General features: G+C 38.1%; 2 protein-coding genes across 2 annotated transcripts; both read right to left on the reverse strand.

Moving 5' to 3' along the window:
- Positions 1-54: 54 nt before the first annotated feature.
- On the reverse strand, positions 55-16,219 carry LOC128672365 (uncharacterized). Its single transcript, XM_053749468.1, has 23 exons — positions 16,071-16,219; positions 15,852-15,958; positions 15,295-15,403; positions 14,482-14,538; positions 13,597-13,783; positions 13,056-13,156; positions 12,772-12,861; positions 12,305-12,340; positions 12,031-12,069; positions 11,144-11,194; positions 10,647-10,773; positions 9,962-10,100; positions 9,203-9,329; positions 8,477-8,710; positions 7,343-8,267; positions 6,731-6,880; positions 6,091-6,214; positions 5,544-5,680; positions 4,834-4,857; positions 4,255-4,416; positions 3,276-3,725; positions 2,266-2,522; positions 55-1,847 (listed from the first exon to the last, which is right to left on the reverse strand). Exons 1-23 carry the CDS (start codon positions 16,082-16,084, stop codon positions 104-106), a joined length of 5,391 nt encoding a protein of 1,796 aa, XP_053605443.1. The 5' UTR covers positions 16,085-16,219; the 3' UTR covers positions 55-103.
- Positions 16,220-16,697: 478 nt separating this feature from the next.
- Positions 16,698-18,330, reverse strand: LOC128672585 (uncharacterized protein). The gene is made up of 3 exons (XM_053749834.2): positions 17,946-18,330; positions 17,465-17,639; positions 16,698-17,207 (listed from the first exon to the last, which is right to left on the reverse strand). Exons 1-3 carry the CDS (start codon positions 18,077-18,079, stop codon positions 17,073-17,075), a joined length of 444 nt encoding a protein of 147 aa, XP_053605809.1. The 5' UTR covers positions 18,080-18,330; the 3' UTR covers positions 16,698-17,072.
- Positions 18,331-18,449: the final 119 nt, after the last annotated feature.

The following is an 18,449-nucleotide window of genomic DNA, read 5'->3' on the forward strand; positions in this document are numbered from 1 at the left end:
ACTACAAGAAAGCTTGACAGACTTATGACATTAAAAAATATACACCTTTGTATAAAAAAAAAGTTTTATTTGTCACTGATAATTGCGTTACAGACTCACGTTATCATTTGCTTCTTTCACTCAATGATACAGATGCGCTATACAAGTGGAATTGTTGGCCATGTCTTCTGAAGTTGAGGGTCATGGTCATGCAGTACACGAGTCTGTTGAGGCTCTCGCACTTGAGCATGTAGGAGGCGCCCTGGCCCGGGCTGAACACCGGGGCGCCGAAACTCTGGCAGTCGTACATGAAATACGACCCTTTACTCTTACCGAAAGCCAAGTTTTTGCTCGGACTGGTCAAAATCCCCAGTTTATTCTTCTCAAAAAAGTAAGACAACGCCTTACTCAAATTAAAACGATCCGGAAACATGTTATAAACGAACCCGAATATAACTTTATCAAACCTAACCGAAAAACTGTATGGGAACATATCGTCGAATTTGGGACTCAAATCGGTCAAGGAGATCTCATGGTTTTTATTACCGCCTATTTTCTGTAGGCACTTAGTGTGATACATATCTCCGCCTTTAACGATTCCGTCGAGGAAACTACCGGTCCATGCGCTGAAGTTGCACGCTTCAGTCATCATTAGTGCGACGACACTGGTGGCCAAGTATTGTTGTCCTCTATTTTTCTCACTAAATCTAGTGTCTAACGGATGGATGGTTCCCCAGAGGGAGTACAAATCGCCAGGGAATTCGATATCCCAGTCCTTCCACTTAGTCCTCGGAGTCCCCCGCTCGAAGCCCAGATCGTTGACGGGGCTCATTCGGGACCAGGGTATGACCTCGATGTTGAGCCAGTACATCTTCTCGTCGACGGCGGGACGCACCTTGCGGCGTTTGAGGTAGGGCAGGTTGGGGTTCTCATCGGGCCGGAACAGCGGGCTCAACTTGTAATTCATGGCAGCGTGCCGCGGCGCGTTCTTCACCGACGTCAGCTCGAACGTGTAGAACTCCGGGTTGTCCATTTCTTTGCAACTGACGACCTTTTTTATGCGACGCATCAGAGCGTCCATGGAACGATACAGAGTCCAACTGGCGACTGGATTTCCCTTTTTCCCTTCGTCTTCCTTAGCCTTCGCATCGGACTTTGCTGCCGCTTTGGATTCCTCGGCTTTGGGATCGGGGTCCTCGGAGGGCGGGGGGTAGGGGTCGAACAAATGGAAATATCCGCCTGTTTGACAGATCACCATACTGCACTGAGGATATCTTATTATAACGTACCGCAGTCTCCTCATTACAGCTTTCAAATACTGCTCGAGCCTCTTCTCGGGGTTCTCATTGACGACGATAATTTTCTTTATATTTATGTTGATAAATTTTCCATCCAATAGCACATTTTTTATTACTCTCTTTTCACAAACACTCAAGTTGGTCGCCTTTTCGTGTATCTCTAGCCCTTTTTCTATGCAAGTGTCCACCATGAGCTGATCCCAGGTGCGGATGGGATGCATGGCCGCCATCAGCATCGCTATCAAACTGACGAAATGGCAGGATTTGACGTCGGTAGTCTTCTTCCTGTCTTTGAGTGCGGTGGTACCTTCCACGCGGTAGACGCCGTCCACCAGCTGGTAGCCCAGGGCCGGCTGGCTCTTGACGTCCGACACTTCCAACGACGTGGTCTTCTTGTCGTTCGATGACGGAGCCAGGGACGATTTGGATTTTTTATTTTTAGTTTTCATTGTCTGGTAGTCGTAGTCCTCCGGCAACTTCATCCGCGGCTCACTCATAAGTCTCCGTACTAAAATTCTACTTAGAATGAATTGTTGATCTTCATTTTTTCCGTCCTTGTTGAACAATACTCTGGAAAAATAACATAAAGTTTCATATTTGAATATATACTCTTGAAAATGATATAAAAAAATACATTTCCACAGAAAAAACAGATACATTTCCACAAACAAGTATGTGGACTCGCTGGAGCCTAAGCTAGGAAAGACGCTCGCCTGTGATTTACATATGAAAGGACAAACAGACATATTTTCACATCCTTTACGTAGTTATTATAAAAATATACTTCCGACAAACGCGACAGGGGTTCTGTTGCGTCTGTCTATCTGTATTAAACTCAAAAACTACCAGACGGATTTTTGTACGCTTTTCACGGATAGATAGTGCGATTCCCGAGGAAGGTTTAGCTGCGTAACTTATTTTGGTTTTATATTATTACGAAGCGGGAACGGCCCGCTAGATTATAATATTAATGTGCCTGTAAATTTACCTGCTAACAAGATCATGCAAGGTCTTGAACCTCAGGAAGCAGGCCTTGCCCTTGTCCTTCCCGTCTCTAATGCCCATGGCGTTACAGCTGCTGCCATCGAACAGATAATAAAGCCCGGCTCGCTTGAAGAACGCACAACTATAGTTGGAGGTGGTGATCATGCCGCGGTCGTACTTCGTCAGGAATTTATTCGCGAGAATCTCTTCCATTTGCCAGGAGACGCCTTCGCCTACCACGTCGATGTTGGCGTGGTATGCCTGGAATTGATTGGTTTGGGTGTAATCCATACTAAAGATCCCCATGTCGCATCTATCTGTATGAACGCGATAAACTGATCTAAAATTGCCGGACGGATTTTTATACGGTTTTCACCAATAGATAGTGTGATTTCTGAAGATCTTCTTATAATTTCTTATGGTTTTACCAACCCGGACTGGCCGCTAGTAATAATTAAAAATAAGTTTTTAACTAAAGCATTTTTAATTCTTTTATTGTCGTCAGAAAGATCTTAATGCATTCAATACGTGACCAATAAATCACGTCCGTCCAGTGAACCGTTTAGAAGTTCGCTTGTTGCCGATCTTGGACGCACCACGAAAAAAAAGTGAAGCTACGTGGAAAATTTCAACTTTGTAGGACAAGCAGAAGTAGATCATTGGAAGATGACAAACATCGGGACAGGTACCCAAAAAGCCCAAAAAACTCAATACCCAAAAAGCGATAGATCTCAGGATCAGCATAAATCAAGAATCATTCTTTTATCGAGTATGTTATTTCTAACAGCGGCGGCAGATTTTCAGACGCCTAACTAAAGGCTCAGACTTTTAAAATTTGTAATGCCATGACTTTTATGAGTACGTATACCGCAACTTGTCGCAATAGCACATACAAAGTGATCTACTTTACCGGAACCAGATGTTGATATGAAAACAGCAATAAACGAGTCGGTTGGTGTAAAAACTCTAGTTAAAGAAGTTCGGACAATAACAATAAAAACAGAATTAATTTACCTGATGTCCGATAGCAATTTTCGGTATAATATGCAACGGGGCCAGTTGGAATTTGTCTTTTTTATTGGCATACAACTTCTGAGCGGTGTCCACGACGAAGCTGACTATCGCCGGGGTCCATGTGTTAATGCTGTATTTATATGACGTCACGATCGCCATAATCGATGCGAACGGTAGTTGATCGACAGCGTTCGCTTCAGATATAGCCGCAGAGCCTCGAACCATTTGTGAGGTATCGGGCAAGTCTTTGAAGTTGCTGGGTTTGAGGAGTTCCTCTGAGGGGGTGCCTTCGATGAGGGCCTCGTTGAGTGGAGGGGTCATCTTGTTTCGCAGTTGTCGCAGTTTGAACCTGTAGCGGGCGTCCTCAGTGAGAAGGATGCGGCGGTCGACGTTGGTCGCGGCTGCCGTCTGGACTTCCTCTTCTGCGGGGACATCTTGCATGGGCGCCAGCTGCAAACAGCTTTGTTTTTAGGGTTCCCCACCACACAAGGTAATCGGAACCCTCATAGGGTCATTGTGTTGTCCTTCTGTGAAGACCTTTTTCTCAGAAACGCTTAGAAGTATCAACTTGAAATTTATATCAAACATTCGAGTCTAAAATCTCATTCAAACGGGAAAAATCAAATTTGTAAATCAATGCGATCAATATCTATGACCATTTATTTCGCAAGAAAATCAAAAGCTATAAGGCACTTCCCGTTGGCTCACACTTAACAGGTTTTTTTAAATATAATTGATTGCATGTGATTGAAAATGATTTTTAACAAATTCAACTAAACATAGACTGAACTTGACGTCCCGATATGTATAACTGAAAATTCCTGAAACACTACTGTTTCGAGATAAAGATTCAATTATTATTTTGATTTTCAAGACATTTGTATGTGTGGTGCAAAAATCAAACTGGCGACATAGATTTCTTTCACTTTGTGCACTTGGATGATATCACAAAGTGGAATAAACCGATGTAAGTGCGTACCGGCACTTCGACCTCGGACTGCGGCGTGGGCGGCGGCGGCGGCATCTCGGGCGGGAGCTCCTCCGCCTTGCGTCGCGCCTCCTCCTCCTCCGCCTTGCGGGCCGCCTCCTCCTCCTTCTTGCGTTTGATCGTCTCTTCGTCCTCCTCTTCTTCTTCCTCCTCCTGATCCAACATATATCGACGGTCAATTGTTTGAAAAGGAAATGCCTTGACTTAAGGAAGCAACAACGACATTCCTAAAAAGGGTCGAAGTCGACTTTCTGAGATTGTATAGTCGGTAGTAAAACCATGAATTTTTTTTTCTTTAAAGTGGATTTTGGATTTTCCTACATCACAGAGTACACGTACGGATGTGGGAGAGAGATCGACAATCAATCAATATATGTACAAAATGTACATAGTATAAAACAATGGAAGTGGGATATACCTACTATACTTGCTCTTCCTCGCGAGTAATGGATGATCTTTTCATTATTTTTTACATAGATAGATACATATAATTCACTTGTTAATTGATAGAAAGAGATAAGAAATTATTCAAATAAGTTATTGTAATAGTTTAAAGCAAAAAATACATACCGCTTCTTCACCTCCCTCCGGTGGCTGAAAATTATAAAATATTATATACATACGAACTGTAGTTAATATTTGGCTTTTTGGCTACGGATTTTTTGCATTTTTATAGGTATAATGACGTAAATTTATTACTTCAAAACTTTCTGTGCATATTCCCTATTGTGGGTTATGTAATTACTAATACTTACATCCTAATTTAAGTAGGCATACACATAACTTTTTGTCCCTATCGAGTCGGGATAACTATTATAATGGCATTCGACCAGAATGTGGCTTCGCTGAAGGCTCTGTCGATATCCTTGTTCAAGCCCTCATAGTGCAGGACATGGGACATTTGGGGCAGGACAACAAGTGGGCCATTGATTGTATAGCGTTGCAGTCACACAAATTGTTGCTTTTGCTTACAATTGTTGCTTGGGAAGAAACCCCATTTGGATAGGTTTTTTTATTTGGATATCATTTGTTATACATGAATGAATGAACTCTTCTCTGTTGTACACAAAGTAGGTATAAACGATAAAAATGTGATGGTGGGCATCTTATGCCAGCTACACACTATCGCCGAATTCAGACATGTATTTGATCTTTTATTTATCGCAATGAAAATCCGAAAATATATGGCGAATCCGGCGAGTCGTTTGTTGATAGTGTACAGCCGGCATCAGAAAGTAAATTCTTAAAATGAGATGGGAGAATAGTATAGTATATGTTACGGGTGCGGGGGGCGGCGTGGGCGGCGGCGTGGGCTCGCGGTCGGGGTCGGGCTCGGGCATCTCGTTAGACTTGTCGCGGGGCTTCGGCCACGGCGGGACCACCTGCGTCACCGACACCGTCGGCGAGTCCAGGTTCACTGCGGCCCGGGGGGGACGGAGAGGGGGGGGGGATAAATAATGCATAGTCTATATCCTCTTACTCTTATTTGTTAAAATAAAAGAACTCAAACCTATACATTTTAAAGTGAATGAATGAATGAATTTATTTTAGACTGTGCACATATACAAGTCCATATTATGTTAATAAGAGACAATAACTAAGTAAAATTTAAAATGCAAGTTATTGTATTGAACATGTAAGCACTTAAATAATGGGCTATCCACCCTTTCTGACACCACCCTCAGGAGTGTGTAAAACACAGTAAGAGTCCCCTTTCCTACTTTACCTGTCCACTTCGCACAGTCTCGGCGTCCCTAATTACCAGACTATTGGCACGCGATTCTACCTTGACGACTTCATTATTAATGTCGGACATTTATTACTTACCAATCCTCTCTTCGAGCGGTTCCGGGCCCATTTTCTTGTAACGCAACGGTATCGGCGGCAGGTAGTCCTCTTGAATACTGTCCACTAAAGATATTATGTCACCCATCTGCTCTTCATCCAATGGCTGTGACCAAATTAAAAATAATATCGTTAAAAACACCATACATATTAAGGTCAACACTGAAGACATAACTTGAATTAAGAAAAACTTTTGTATTACATGATTTAAACAGTTAACATCACATAAACCTACTCAAATATACTGAAATCTCGTCCCTATTACTATTATTACGATATAAAGATCTATGTAGAGCAACTTGACATGCGGTCTAATGTACAGTCGGCAACATTTCAAACTGCCATGCACTGCCATGCTTTTTGATTTTTTACACCAACCCTGGGCTTCTCTTTATCGCGTGTGTTAACACTAGTGTCAGACTACATTCAATTCGCCTAAAGGCATCTGACATGATTTTTACGAATCTATTTTATAACAGAGTACATACTAACATGTAGTGGGTCGCATACTCACTAGTAACTCACTTGTAAACAGTGTCCAGGTTTGCCTCATGAAGTTTTCCTTTATCGGAAGCATGTGGTGGTCTATATTAACTAGTACTAAAAAAAATTCTAGGTTTACCTTTTCCCCGCCGGGCCTCTCGACTGGCAACACATCCTGCATGATGGCCTTCCCGTCGCCCTGCGCCTGGTACACTGGCAACACTTCGCGGTTGGCCTTCTTCTTAGCGCCCGGCAGCTGCTCGTCGCTTAGAGTGCATACTATTTGCATCTGTAATCAACTTTTTATCTATATCACATAATTGCAATATTCTATCAAAAAACCAATACATATTCTCCACAGTATAACGAATCACCTTTCAGTCTCCCATAGATTCCTATACGATTTCCTAGGTTTGTTTGGCTTAAGTAAGGAATCCTACTAATATTAAAAATGCAAAAGTTCGGATGTGTGTTATTTTGATATACAATCACTCAAAATTTATTGGACGGGTCGATGTACACGATAACCTGAATTATAACGACTTTTTTATATATAGTTTCATCAATTAGTTTAATCAACATACAAACTCTGCGATAGTGACTACTAATGTCTTCAGGGGCAGTATCACGTATATATTTTTTTGTCCGATATAATTGGTATCTCTTTCATCATACAGTGTTATAGAGATAGCAATAATATTGATCAAAGACAATAAGTGAAATTGCACTAGGGAAGAAAGAGGATAAATACCTTCGGCTGTCTCTTCTTCAATTTGAGTACTTTGAACGCGTGAATATAGAACTGTGTGGTCGCTGGCAAGTAGTCCCAGTTCTTAGTGAACACTTCAGCCATAGTCTCTGGATTCAGAAGCATGAAGCAACACGCTTTACCGACTTTGAACGATCGCATCCCATCGTTCGTCCGCGGGTACGGGTCGAACAAATAATACATATCTTTCTGTCTCCATACGGCCAGAGTATAGTTATTGAAATCCAATATACCACTATTGTACTCGTGACTAAAAAATTCCTCCAATCCCGTCTTGATATTCAACAAACATTCTTTCGTAGTAAAAAGCTGCCCTTTGACTCTCTCTCGATATATTATGATTTCGCACGCGTACGGTCCGACGATTATCTCATTAGGTATGTTGTCTATGGAAATATCGATCATTACTTTAGGGTGCATGCAGTCCACAAACAGTTTGTTTCCTAAGCGTAATATTTTGTCTAACGTCTTAGAATACCACGTGTTCGGGGGTGAGATTTTAGCGTAAGTCATCGCAACCACGGATATAGGCAAAGCTTGTCTGAATTTCGCTTCTTCGAAACATCTGTCACCTAAATGCATATTGGCATTGACTATGGCACAATTTTCGTTCAAAATTCGGTATCCCATCATAGCTTTTTCAGCTTGTGTGAATTCTCTTTCTGATTCTAAATCGTCGTCGCATTTTTCATCGACCATTTTGAGTACTTTTACTGGCGCAAGGACGAATTTTTGGTCTTCGACTACACTTCGGGCTAACACGACTTCAGACACGGCTTCTAAGTCCTTGACGTTGATAAGAGCGGCGCATCCCTTCGCGTAGTTGGAATATGCCCTCGAGTCCCTGCCCGCTGGGTCGAAAATATAGTAGCATATTTTGTCTTTCCAAATCACTAGTTTCAACACTCTGAAATATAATATATATAATATACACTCAAATCAGTAGAAAATCTTAAAGCATAAATTAAGTTAACCGGTAATAACCACGATGACCATAAAAACCCATAAAGAGTTTGCACGATGAGAATTAATGAGTAAAGAAGAGGTGAGTTTGTCAAGACAAAATCCTAGTCTCTGGTACTCCCATAGTAATACGTATGTTAAAAACAAACGTACCTAGACATGAAGATGCCGGCGCGGTTATCTTTAAAGAAGGCTTTCAGCCCCCGGCACAGGTTGTAGATGGTGGGGTCCAGCGACATGGTGTAGCCGACAATGTCGGGCTCCCCGAGGAGGACCTGCATTCTCTTCCCGTTCAGCACAAGTGTCTGTTTCTTCCCGAAAGGCAAAACTTCGCAGATTCCTTGCACAGCGGAGTGGTCGTGCACCTTCTCCAAACATTGCATGTACCTGGTGGGGATATTTAGAATCTTCTAAATTAGGATCTTTATTTTGCTTCCTATTTTTATTCTATGCTCTTCTCGATCTTTACGTAGGACAAAAACGAATCTAGGCCTGAGTCCTTAGACCTTAGTCTACCTGTCTTTTGTCCTATTGTTGTTTAGGCCCTTAGGCCTGATTCACCGCTTCTAATCAGACAGATTAAACTTAATGCTAAATAAATCGGCCTGATATTATTGGCTAATAAGGCTAACCCTATTCAACATTTGTGAAACACAATTTTTAACGCTGATATATTACATAAAGACTTTCAGATACTTTATCAGCAAGCGGTGAAATATATGTGACACTGACAAAACAAATAATATAAATAAAAGTGATTGGGAACTTAGTGAACTGAAACTATAGTCTATTCTTCCGTCGATATCACACGTGCCACTCGGCCCGTATTTTTCATTAATATATTAATTCGTAAAGCTTCTAACCCATATTAATACAAACCATTGGTCGCCAGCGTCCACCAAGTTGTCCACCAATTTCATGGTCCACTGCTTGGGGTGGTAGTGGAAGGCCAGGCAGTATGCCATCACGCTCATCGTCAACGCTTGTCTGCCTCTGGACCTGCCACCTACAGAGTGGATTTTTTGGATAAAGTCGTTTGTCATTCGTCGTTTCAAAACAGGGCCCTTAATTTGTCATTCTCACTCTCTACCTGTCACTCACAGCCTATTCCGAAACTTTATTATTTTCGAGTGTGTTATTGCTAAAACTGATGTCATTTTTTTATTCAAGTGGCCTAAAGGCATCTGACATTTAAGATTTACTACCGACATGTAGGTAAGCAGTCGCATACACACACACTAGTAAACTTAAAACTGTCAACCTGTGTAGGCGATGTTTTCCTTCACCGGAAGCAAGTAGTGGTCAATGAAAATTATGAGTCAGATTGATATAAAACTCATGGGGCACGGGTAGGATTCGAACCTGAGACCAACACCGCTTCGGAACTTATATTTCTGCCTTCCGGAAGTATGTAGTACTATTAGTACTATATAGTCGAACTTTTCTAGTTTCAAAGTCAATCACTAACTATACTAATTACCTTTTAAAATAGGCGAGTGAATTATCTAAAATTAGAATATATACAGTGGATTCAATTAATAGACACTTAACGAAAATCGGTTTGACATTTTGCAAATATAACTTTGTCATTTTTACTAACACTAAGAAAAACAAATTTTTAAAAATAAGATTACTTACCGAACTTGTTGTCGTACATGTTGAATGAGCCAGTGAGTATTCCGTAGTGGAGTTCGCCTCTCTTCTCCTTATTGCACGGCAGCACGGTCAGAGAATGCGTCTCGAACATTCCTTTCTTCAGATTCAGCGGTATTTGAGCCTATAAATAAAAGATATATGTTATTTCACAAATAATAATAGAGACAACAAAAAAAAACAAAGCGCACTATTCCCCATTTTATGGTGGCGTATGATGAGAGTAAATGGTGGAAAATAGTTACCGCTCCCTTCAAAATTTACGTTCGTACTGATGGCGAAATTGAACGTAAGTGCAGAAAAGCGTACCTATTCATATCATCATATTCGCTATATATATTATAAATTGGAAACTAACTAAATAGTTTCCAAATGATTTAATCCTCAAGACTTTCATTTATCATTAAGACCAGTTTACCTTCTTCGGAAGGTTTGAAAATTTGCATCAAGAGCCAGAAAGCAATGATATATAAAAAGGGACCTAGCGCGAACAAATTCGTTTAAGCTGCACTACTGGTAATCGTTATAGTAAATCACGTAATTATTAAAACTGATAAATAACTGATAAAGTGACATTTGATTCTCGTGTTTCATCATGTGAATGTATTTTAACATTTTATTTTATATAAAGACAAGTCCCGTACTGTACAATGTGACGGTGCAGACTCACGTGTTCGGGGTTGGGGATGTCGTCGAGGCCGCAGGTGTCGTCCTCTTCGGGCGCGCGGCGCCGCCGCTGTCCGCGCGCGCGCGGCTTGCCGTCCGTCGTGCCTTGCGGGTACGGCACGTCTGATTGGCTGCAAACATCGCTCGCACGTTTATAATTTATGGTTGTACCTAGGTTGCTACTTTTAATAAGAAAAAACCCCCTCTCTACTTCTCTTCTTCTTAGATAAATAAAATTTAAAAAATATATTTCAAGTTTCTTCCTGTGGCAGCGACTGATCCCTTTCTGACACCAGCAAAGTGGGTAGGCGCCAAAGCAATTACTGTTGCTATATCTATGATCACTAAAGCGAACCAACTTTTGGTTTTATTATTAGCATATATTCGCTGTTTTTACATACATAGGTATATTCGCTTGTGTATGCTTGCTCCCATGCATAGATGGGATTGAAACCCAAGACGTGCAGACTCACGTGTTCGAAGGTACATAAAAAGTCTTACCTTCTTGACTTTCGGGATCCTTGGCGTTTTTTCATAGCAGCTGCATATTTTCTGCGTAAATAAAAAAGTGTTACCTATGATTGTATTTGTTCGTTTTGTAGAGACCAGCAAAAAAGGGAAATTATAATTTGACGATAGAGGATGGTATTTAAAAAACAATTTGAAATAAGATATTTTTATTAATCTGTATTTGACATAATATAGAGCAGTTTCCCAATCTATGGGTCGCGTATCCATTGGCGGCGGGCGACAAATAAATTGCACATATCAAACTCACTGCGATTAAAAGTAACTCGAGTTGTTGTCAAAACTGTAATGGCGAAATATAGAAAACAATTTCATTCTTCCCATTGAAATAACTTTTTTAATGTAGGTATTCATTCAAATTGGTTATTGTTAAACGTCCTAGAGTTGAGTCTCGAGTTTGGGAACTTGTATTAGTCACTGGTATAAAAGAATTATGTTTTAAGCAAAATTGTAATAACTTTATTGTATGAAAAATAAGCACATTAATAATTAAAAGAAACATTACAACAGCGATGTTACCCCATGTAGCATAATATGTTGTCACATTTTTGCGCAATTTGAAGTTGAATAAATAATCATCAACAGCCATTTTAACATTGCCCCACTGCTGGGGCATGCGGGCCCATTATGAATTGGATTGGCGTGTTTTAACGACTACAAACACAACCTTCCGAAGCACTGAGAGCTCAAGATAATACATTTTTGAACACCCATCCCATGACCAACCATTGTGAGTGTGTCTTAACAGCCATTATCACAGGCCGAGGGCTCTAACCACTGCGCCATGGAGTTCCTCAAATGAATAACAATATCTTTTTTTATTATAAATAATCAAAAATCGAATATTGAAAAATACTCACCTACATTTCTTTCTGGTGCAAGTTTTCCTGTTGCATACCCTGAAGATAGAGATATAGATTTATTGTTTAATGTTCCTACTAGCGAAATAGTGAATATATTGATGTCGGTAATCAAGTGTTGTTAGTTAGATGCCTCTAGATGATAGATGAGTAATTGTACCTAAAATAAAATAATTCGATTTTTCATCACTGTAATCTCTAGTGGTAGACCATAGTGAATTTCATATCTTCTGTAACCGATGACCCAAAATGAAATAAATCTTTATAAACTTACCCTCCTTTGTGACACGGCTTTTTCTTCTTTTCCTTGCTGTGAAATAATGTTGCTTTAGTTAATATACAATCTAAGTAAATTGAAAATAGTATCCAATTTAAAACACATAAACGGTACTTAGGTAAGTACCGATGGGATCCCAATTTCGTATCAAATAGTAGAACAAAAGGGATCAAGTTAAGATCTTGCCAAATATATTAAACTCTAGCCCGTTAAAAAAAACTAAGTAAATTGTATTTAGATAAGTAACAACATTTTATTTGATGTTTGGAGACAGTGTAATTAAAGGTACAGGACACTGTAGAAAAACCCTAGACCTGTATAGACCACGTCTACAAAGTCGGCAACGCGCGTGTGTCACCCCTGGTGTTGCAGGCTTCCATATAGGCTGCGGTGACCACTTCACATCAGGTGAGACGCCTTGTTTGTCTACTTGGTAGTATAGAAAAAATGTATATTTTATTTACCCTGGCACTTTGGTAAGTCCACCAGGCACGGCGTCGGGAGCGAATTCCTTATCTTTATTGATTATAATGCCGCTGTGAGGTTTGTATAATCTGAAACAAAAGTATATTTATATACATATCTACATTATTTGATTATATAAACACAGATGTATCTGTATTAATGAATCATGAAAGAAATCTCAAAATTAAAATTAAGTTGTATCAATAAGAAATATTTATTCTCATAAAAGCAAATATACGAAACATTATATAGAGAGTGTATCAAGTGTGTCAAAAAAACCTACTCGTGTCCAGATTTCGGTGGGAGTGGCGGCTTCATCTCCCCGGGCTTCACGGAAGCACGTTGCACTTGGACATTTTCGCCGCTCATTTTAGGACTGGCAACCTGTAATACCGGTTTTATTTTAAGTTTGCTTGTCATCAATTTTTTTTCTCTATATTTTTATTACGCAACTATATTTAAGTATGTTTGGAACAAAGAGATATTACTTAACAACATATTTCTTTTTTTATATTATACTAAAAATCTGTTAATATACAGTTTTTTAGAATATCATTAAATCGTCAATTAATGACAACTTATGCCCCATTCGGATATAGTTGTGTCACTAATCTTTTATTAATATTTTTGAGTGGTTAGTTAGCCGTGTATTTGTATTAAAAAATCCATCCATATAAATATTATAATTGCGAAAGTCTGTCTGTCTGTCACAAATTTCACGGCTAAACCGCTGTACCGATTACAATGAAATTTGGAATAGATATAGTTGAAGACCCGGGGTCAAACATAGCTACCGAACGCGGATAATAATAAAGTATACTTGCATTAAAAATAGATTTATCCGAAGCTGTATGCTTTATAACAGGCACTGGTTTGGGCAACATGATGTCACCAGGCAAGAGGTCGAAGTACCGCACTTTCTTCTTGTACTTTTCTCTCTTCCTCCCAGTTCTCAAGATTCCGCTGCATTCGTCTTCGGAAGTCGAGTCGAAATTAAATCGACTGTATGGCCTACAAGTGATACAGAAGTCTAAAACATAGTTATATAAACAAATGAAAGCTTTCTCTCCCACCTAACTATTTGGACCAACTTAATTATTAGGTGATCATTGAAAATTAGTAACTACTTGTTTTATTATTTTGATGATAAGTCCTATTTCTTTCTTGCAAGCAAGTATATTTAATTTACATTATTGGCAAGTTTGAATTTTTTTAAATATACATGGACAGAGAAAGAGAGAGAAAGAGCTGCAAAGTCAGTTTGATATATAGGGTGACACCCTACAGACTACTATAATACGAGAATATGCTTAGATACCCCTAAGTTATCAAATATGTCAATGCACGATATTCAAACCCCTAGTCTGCACTATTCTACGACCCCCTTTATGCCGTATGTAAACACATGCAGTCATAAATTGGGAGAGTTGGCTTTATCCACGAGTCCTACAAAGCGCACCCTCTGAGCCTAGTAATCTCCAATAGGCGGCTCCCAAGCATACGCAATATATAGTTAGTAACTAATAAAAATACATGAGGGCGCGGGTTTTGTCAATGTTTTCTGGGTGTAATTGACATGATCCGTAACAGTTACATTATTTTCAATGCCAGACATCGCAGTTAGAATGTCAATACAACAATGCCATTCGAATAATTAATAAGTTTAAAATTTGTTGTTTGTAAAAACTGATAAAATAAATATTTCATACTTTTGCTTTCCTTCCCTTCCTGGAGCTTGCAATGGACAATGGCTAATGTATCTTAATCTGAAAAATTAAGAAGTAGTTACATAGGTGATATAATGCATATATAAAAGCATTATGATTACGTTACAGGAGTAACTTAACAGGCATAAATCTGTAGCATAACTACAATAAATACGGAACCAGCCTTTATGGCATATACAGCCGCACATACCCTTTTCAGTCATAGGTAAAATCCCCCCTCAAAAATCAAGCAAAATCGTTGATGTCTTCCCAGTATTTATTATTCGTAGCTTCACAGTTTTATACTTGCTCATTCTCCCTTCCGCTCACTTGAAAGTGTATTTCCCTTGCTTTAATAATAGGGGATTTAAACGCACATTTGTTCCCCTACCTATGGTGAGAATTTATTATTTTCTAGGGAATAGGGGCGGCGTAGCGGCGCATTGGGAAAGTTGTCACTCCTTTCCTCAAGTTCTATTTTTTACAAGTATTAATTAATATATGTATAAACTATCTTAGCATTTTTTAATTATGTTACAACAACATGAATTAAAGTAGACTTTTTAGAAAAATATTTTCGTAGTTAATAAATTTTTTACTTAATGTTATAGATTGGAACTAATATTTAATTCACTGTTGTCCGTCACTATGTATTCTACATCTATTTCCAAGTACGTAACGAATTTTAATGCGGTTTTTTAAAATATATAACTACCTAGTTTTATTTCTGAGGAAGGTTTCGGTGTTAATTTATTATGGATTTGCCCGAGATAATGACCTCCCCTACACTACAAATAACAATAGGTACACACTTACCTAATTTCCATGGGCGGAGCCATGGGCACGAAGGGTTCCCTACATATTGATTTAAATTTTTTGGTTTTGAACTTTGGTACTTTTAACTTTGGTTTTTCGTTGCTAACCGCTGGAAATTTCAATAATGATCAAAATTAATTGTTGAATTCCGTTCTTATGTTGCTAGATGGCGCCACAACGAAAATAACACACGTTTCCAAACTATATATACAACTTTATAAGCAGAAGGGGCAAGTGCGGGTTTGCATTTCACTTCTCACTATCGAATCGATTCGAAGTGAGACGCAGCGAACCAATCACATTGCAATGCGGTTGCCGTTGCGTCACAATGGCGCAATGTGATTGGTTCGCTGCGCCTCACTTCGATGGTGAGAAGTGAAATGCAAACCCGCGCTTCACCCACTGTTGACTGTGTTTGTACAACTTTGACATATTCTAATTCGTATAAGTATTTTGGCGTAAGACATACCATAGTGAGATCTAATTTAGAATATCGCCATCTGTGTATTATATTTAGATGAATAAAATATAATATAGAGAATAAAATCAGTACTAACATTCAGCTTCGCAGGTGAGAGCCTGGATGATATCGGCGACATCTCTGCAGCTTGTGTCCTTGCCTTGTTTACATACTTTCTGTACCCTCGGTGGGCATTTACATGGTCTGAAGACATTAATATTACGAACATTTTTTATACTATGTACACCAGCTCCAAATGGATTTAATAATTTGTACCTGTGAGCATTCTACCAATAAATACTGAAATATCACTTACGTTTTTTTGGGCATAACTGTTTCTATTTATGATATTTTTGTTATTTATTTACTAATATTTTTGAATATTTTTCATTTTATAAAAAAATGTTTTTATAGCAAAGCTGTCATAGCGACAGTTAAGAGTAAAGAAACGGATTGTCATAGTATTCCAAATTTGATGTAGTTTGCAAATCAGGAAGGTTGAATTTAAAGTTTTTACCTGCACCACAGATAAGAGCATTACATCAATGTTCTTACAACTGTGATAGTTATGTGACCTACACATAATGTAGACATCATAATGTTTAGGTAGTTTATAATAATAAAATACGCAATATTGCATATATAATTATAAACTTTGTAGCCATCGATTATTCTTAGTTGTCATATATTCCGTGAGTAGACCATGGAATTAGTAAGTACTCCGACAGAGTACCTACTTATTCCATGAAGTATACTTACTTAATCTATGTTATAGTCTGATTTTTTTCCTGAAATATATTTTTATAGGTAAGTAAAATAAACGAATAGTACCTAAATGAAAACAATTAAAAATCTTAAAAATTGGAGGTAACTGTAGTTATAAGCTGTGATCAACCCATGAATCTATAAATAAATGCCAAAAATATTAAAATAAAGGTTAAAATTGCATATAATTCAGTGTTATGTTTATTTAAAATTGGTACAACAATAATTTAAAAAATATTGGAATGTTAAAATGTGTAGGTACTAATTAAACACATGAAATTATTTTACATATACTAACTCGTACAGTCAAGCTACCACTATGCTGCTCTAATAGTGGTCAGTTTGCTTTGAATTTTGTCACTTTGATGTGCAGATGACTGTAAAGTACAAATACATAGGTAAAAAGATAATAACCAACACCATAACATTCACATTTTAAAACAATGATAATAAATCATAAAATTTTGCTACTTTCATTACATAAATAATTACAAAAACACTTAATTTTTTTTTAAATTACCAAAAAGGTAATGTACTTATATATTTTTTAATATTAGCTAAACATTGAGTTGTGAAGTGTGTCCAAATCTTCTTTTCTTTGCTCTGCTCTCTTCTTCTCTTTCTTGAATGCCTCATACCCCTCATCATCTGTTGCTAACTCAAATCGGCAAAAAGGACATGAATTTGTCTGAAACAGAAAATTCCAGTCAGCACAATATATATTAAAATTTAAATATATCAATACTACCTATTTCCTACAGCTTCATGTGTGGTAGCCTATGTTTGACCTCAGGCCTGCTTTCATGGCTAAACTGCTATGATAATATCTATTTCATCAGCCATCTAAATTGGCCCAGAACTTTATTCCATACAATTATTATTATAATATAGTAATATTATTATATAATTACATATCTCTGTAACAAAATTAGTTGTTTTTATTACCCTCTCCAACCAAGTTAATATACATGTGGGATGAAACACATGATGACATGGCATTTCCTTAGCTTTCTCCCCATCGCCAAAGTTTTTCAAACAAATTGGACAATTTTTGCTGGTGTCATCAATTGCCACTTCTGGTAGATTTTTGACAATTTCCTTGGAAGCTGGTGGGGGTAACCTGCAAACATTGAGTAGACAGAATTGAAAATGATTGTGAAACCAAATGTGTTACTCAATTCTTATCCCAAGACCTATAAATCAATTAACTTCTATTTTTGACTACACCTTATATTTATTGTCAAAATAATCCATTCAAAACTGTGTTTATTACTCATAAAATACCTGTAATAAAATAAAATAACATAAAATGGACTAACCAGAATTTTTAATAACCAAAGAATGTATGGCAAAGCAAAATTTGTTACAAATTTATTTACATGAAGTGAGAAACCCTGTTAATGATAGAAAAAATTTAGTTACCTACCTGGGCCATTCCCCAGAAAAATTGTCATCGTACATCCCAAAGTCAATAAGAAATCGAGCCATGTGCAATAAATGGTTAGGTTGCTCTCCCTCTGCTAACTCTCTCCAACCCATTTCTTCAAAATATCCAGCCATTGAGGGAATTAAGTGTGAGGAAATAGGTAAGTGCAAGTATCAATATATTTTTGTAATGTCTCGCAGGAGCCAGCAAGGAGATCTAGCCTTTATGGTAACACAAGTATACGTTTTTTCAATAAATTTTCACCCACTAAAGAAATATAATTGTTTTAATTCAAAATAAAATAATACAAGCAAAATAAATAGAAATAAACATTAGCAGTATTAGCAGTGAAGTGACAAAGAATGACAAGACAAAATGAATTTGACAATGACACAACACGTGTTGCCAACCTTCATCCTACTTTTCAAATGGACGTATTTTTTATTTTGACATTTAATTTATCGGTTATTATATCTGTGGTTATTTTAAAGTGTATATTATAGT

The sequence above is a fragment of the Plodia interpunctella genome, chromosome 9 (genome assembly GCF_027563975.2).
Source record: "Plodia interpunctella isolate USDA-ARS_2022_Savannah chromosome 9, ilPloInte3.2, whole genome shotgun sequence".
In the NCBI taxonomy this organism is placed as follows: domain Eukaryota; kingdom Metazoa; phylum Arthropoda; class Insecta; order Lepidoptera; family Pyralidae; genus Plodia; species Plodia interpunctella.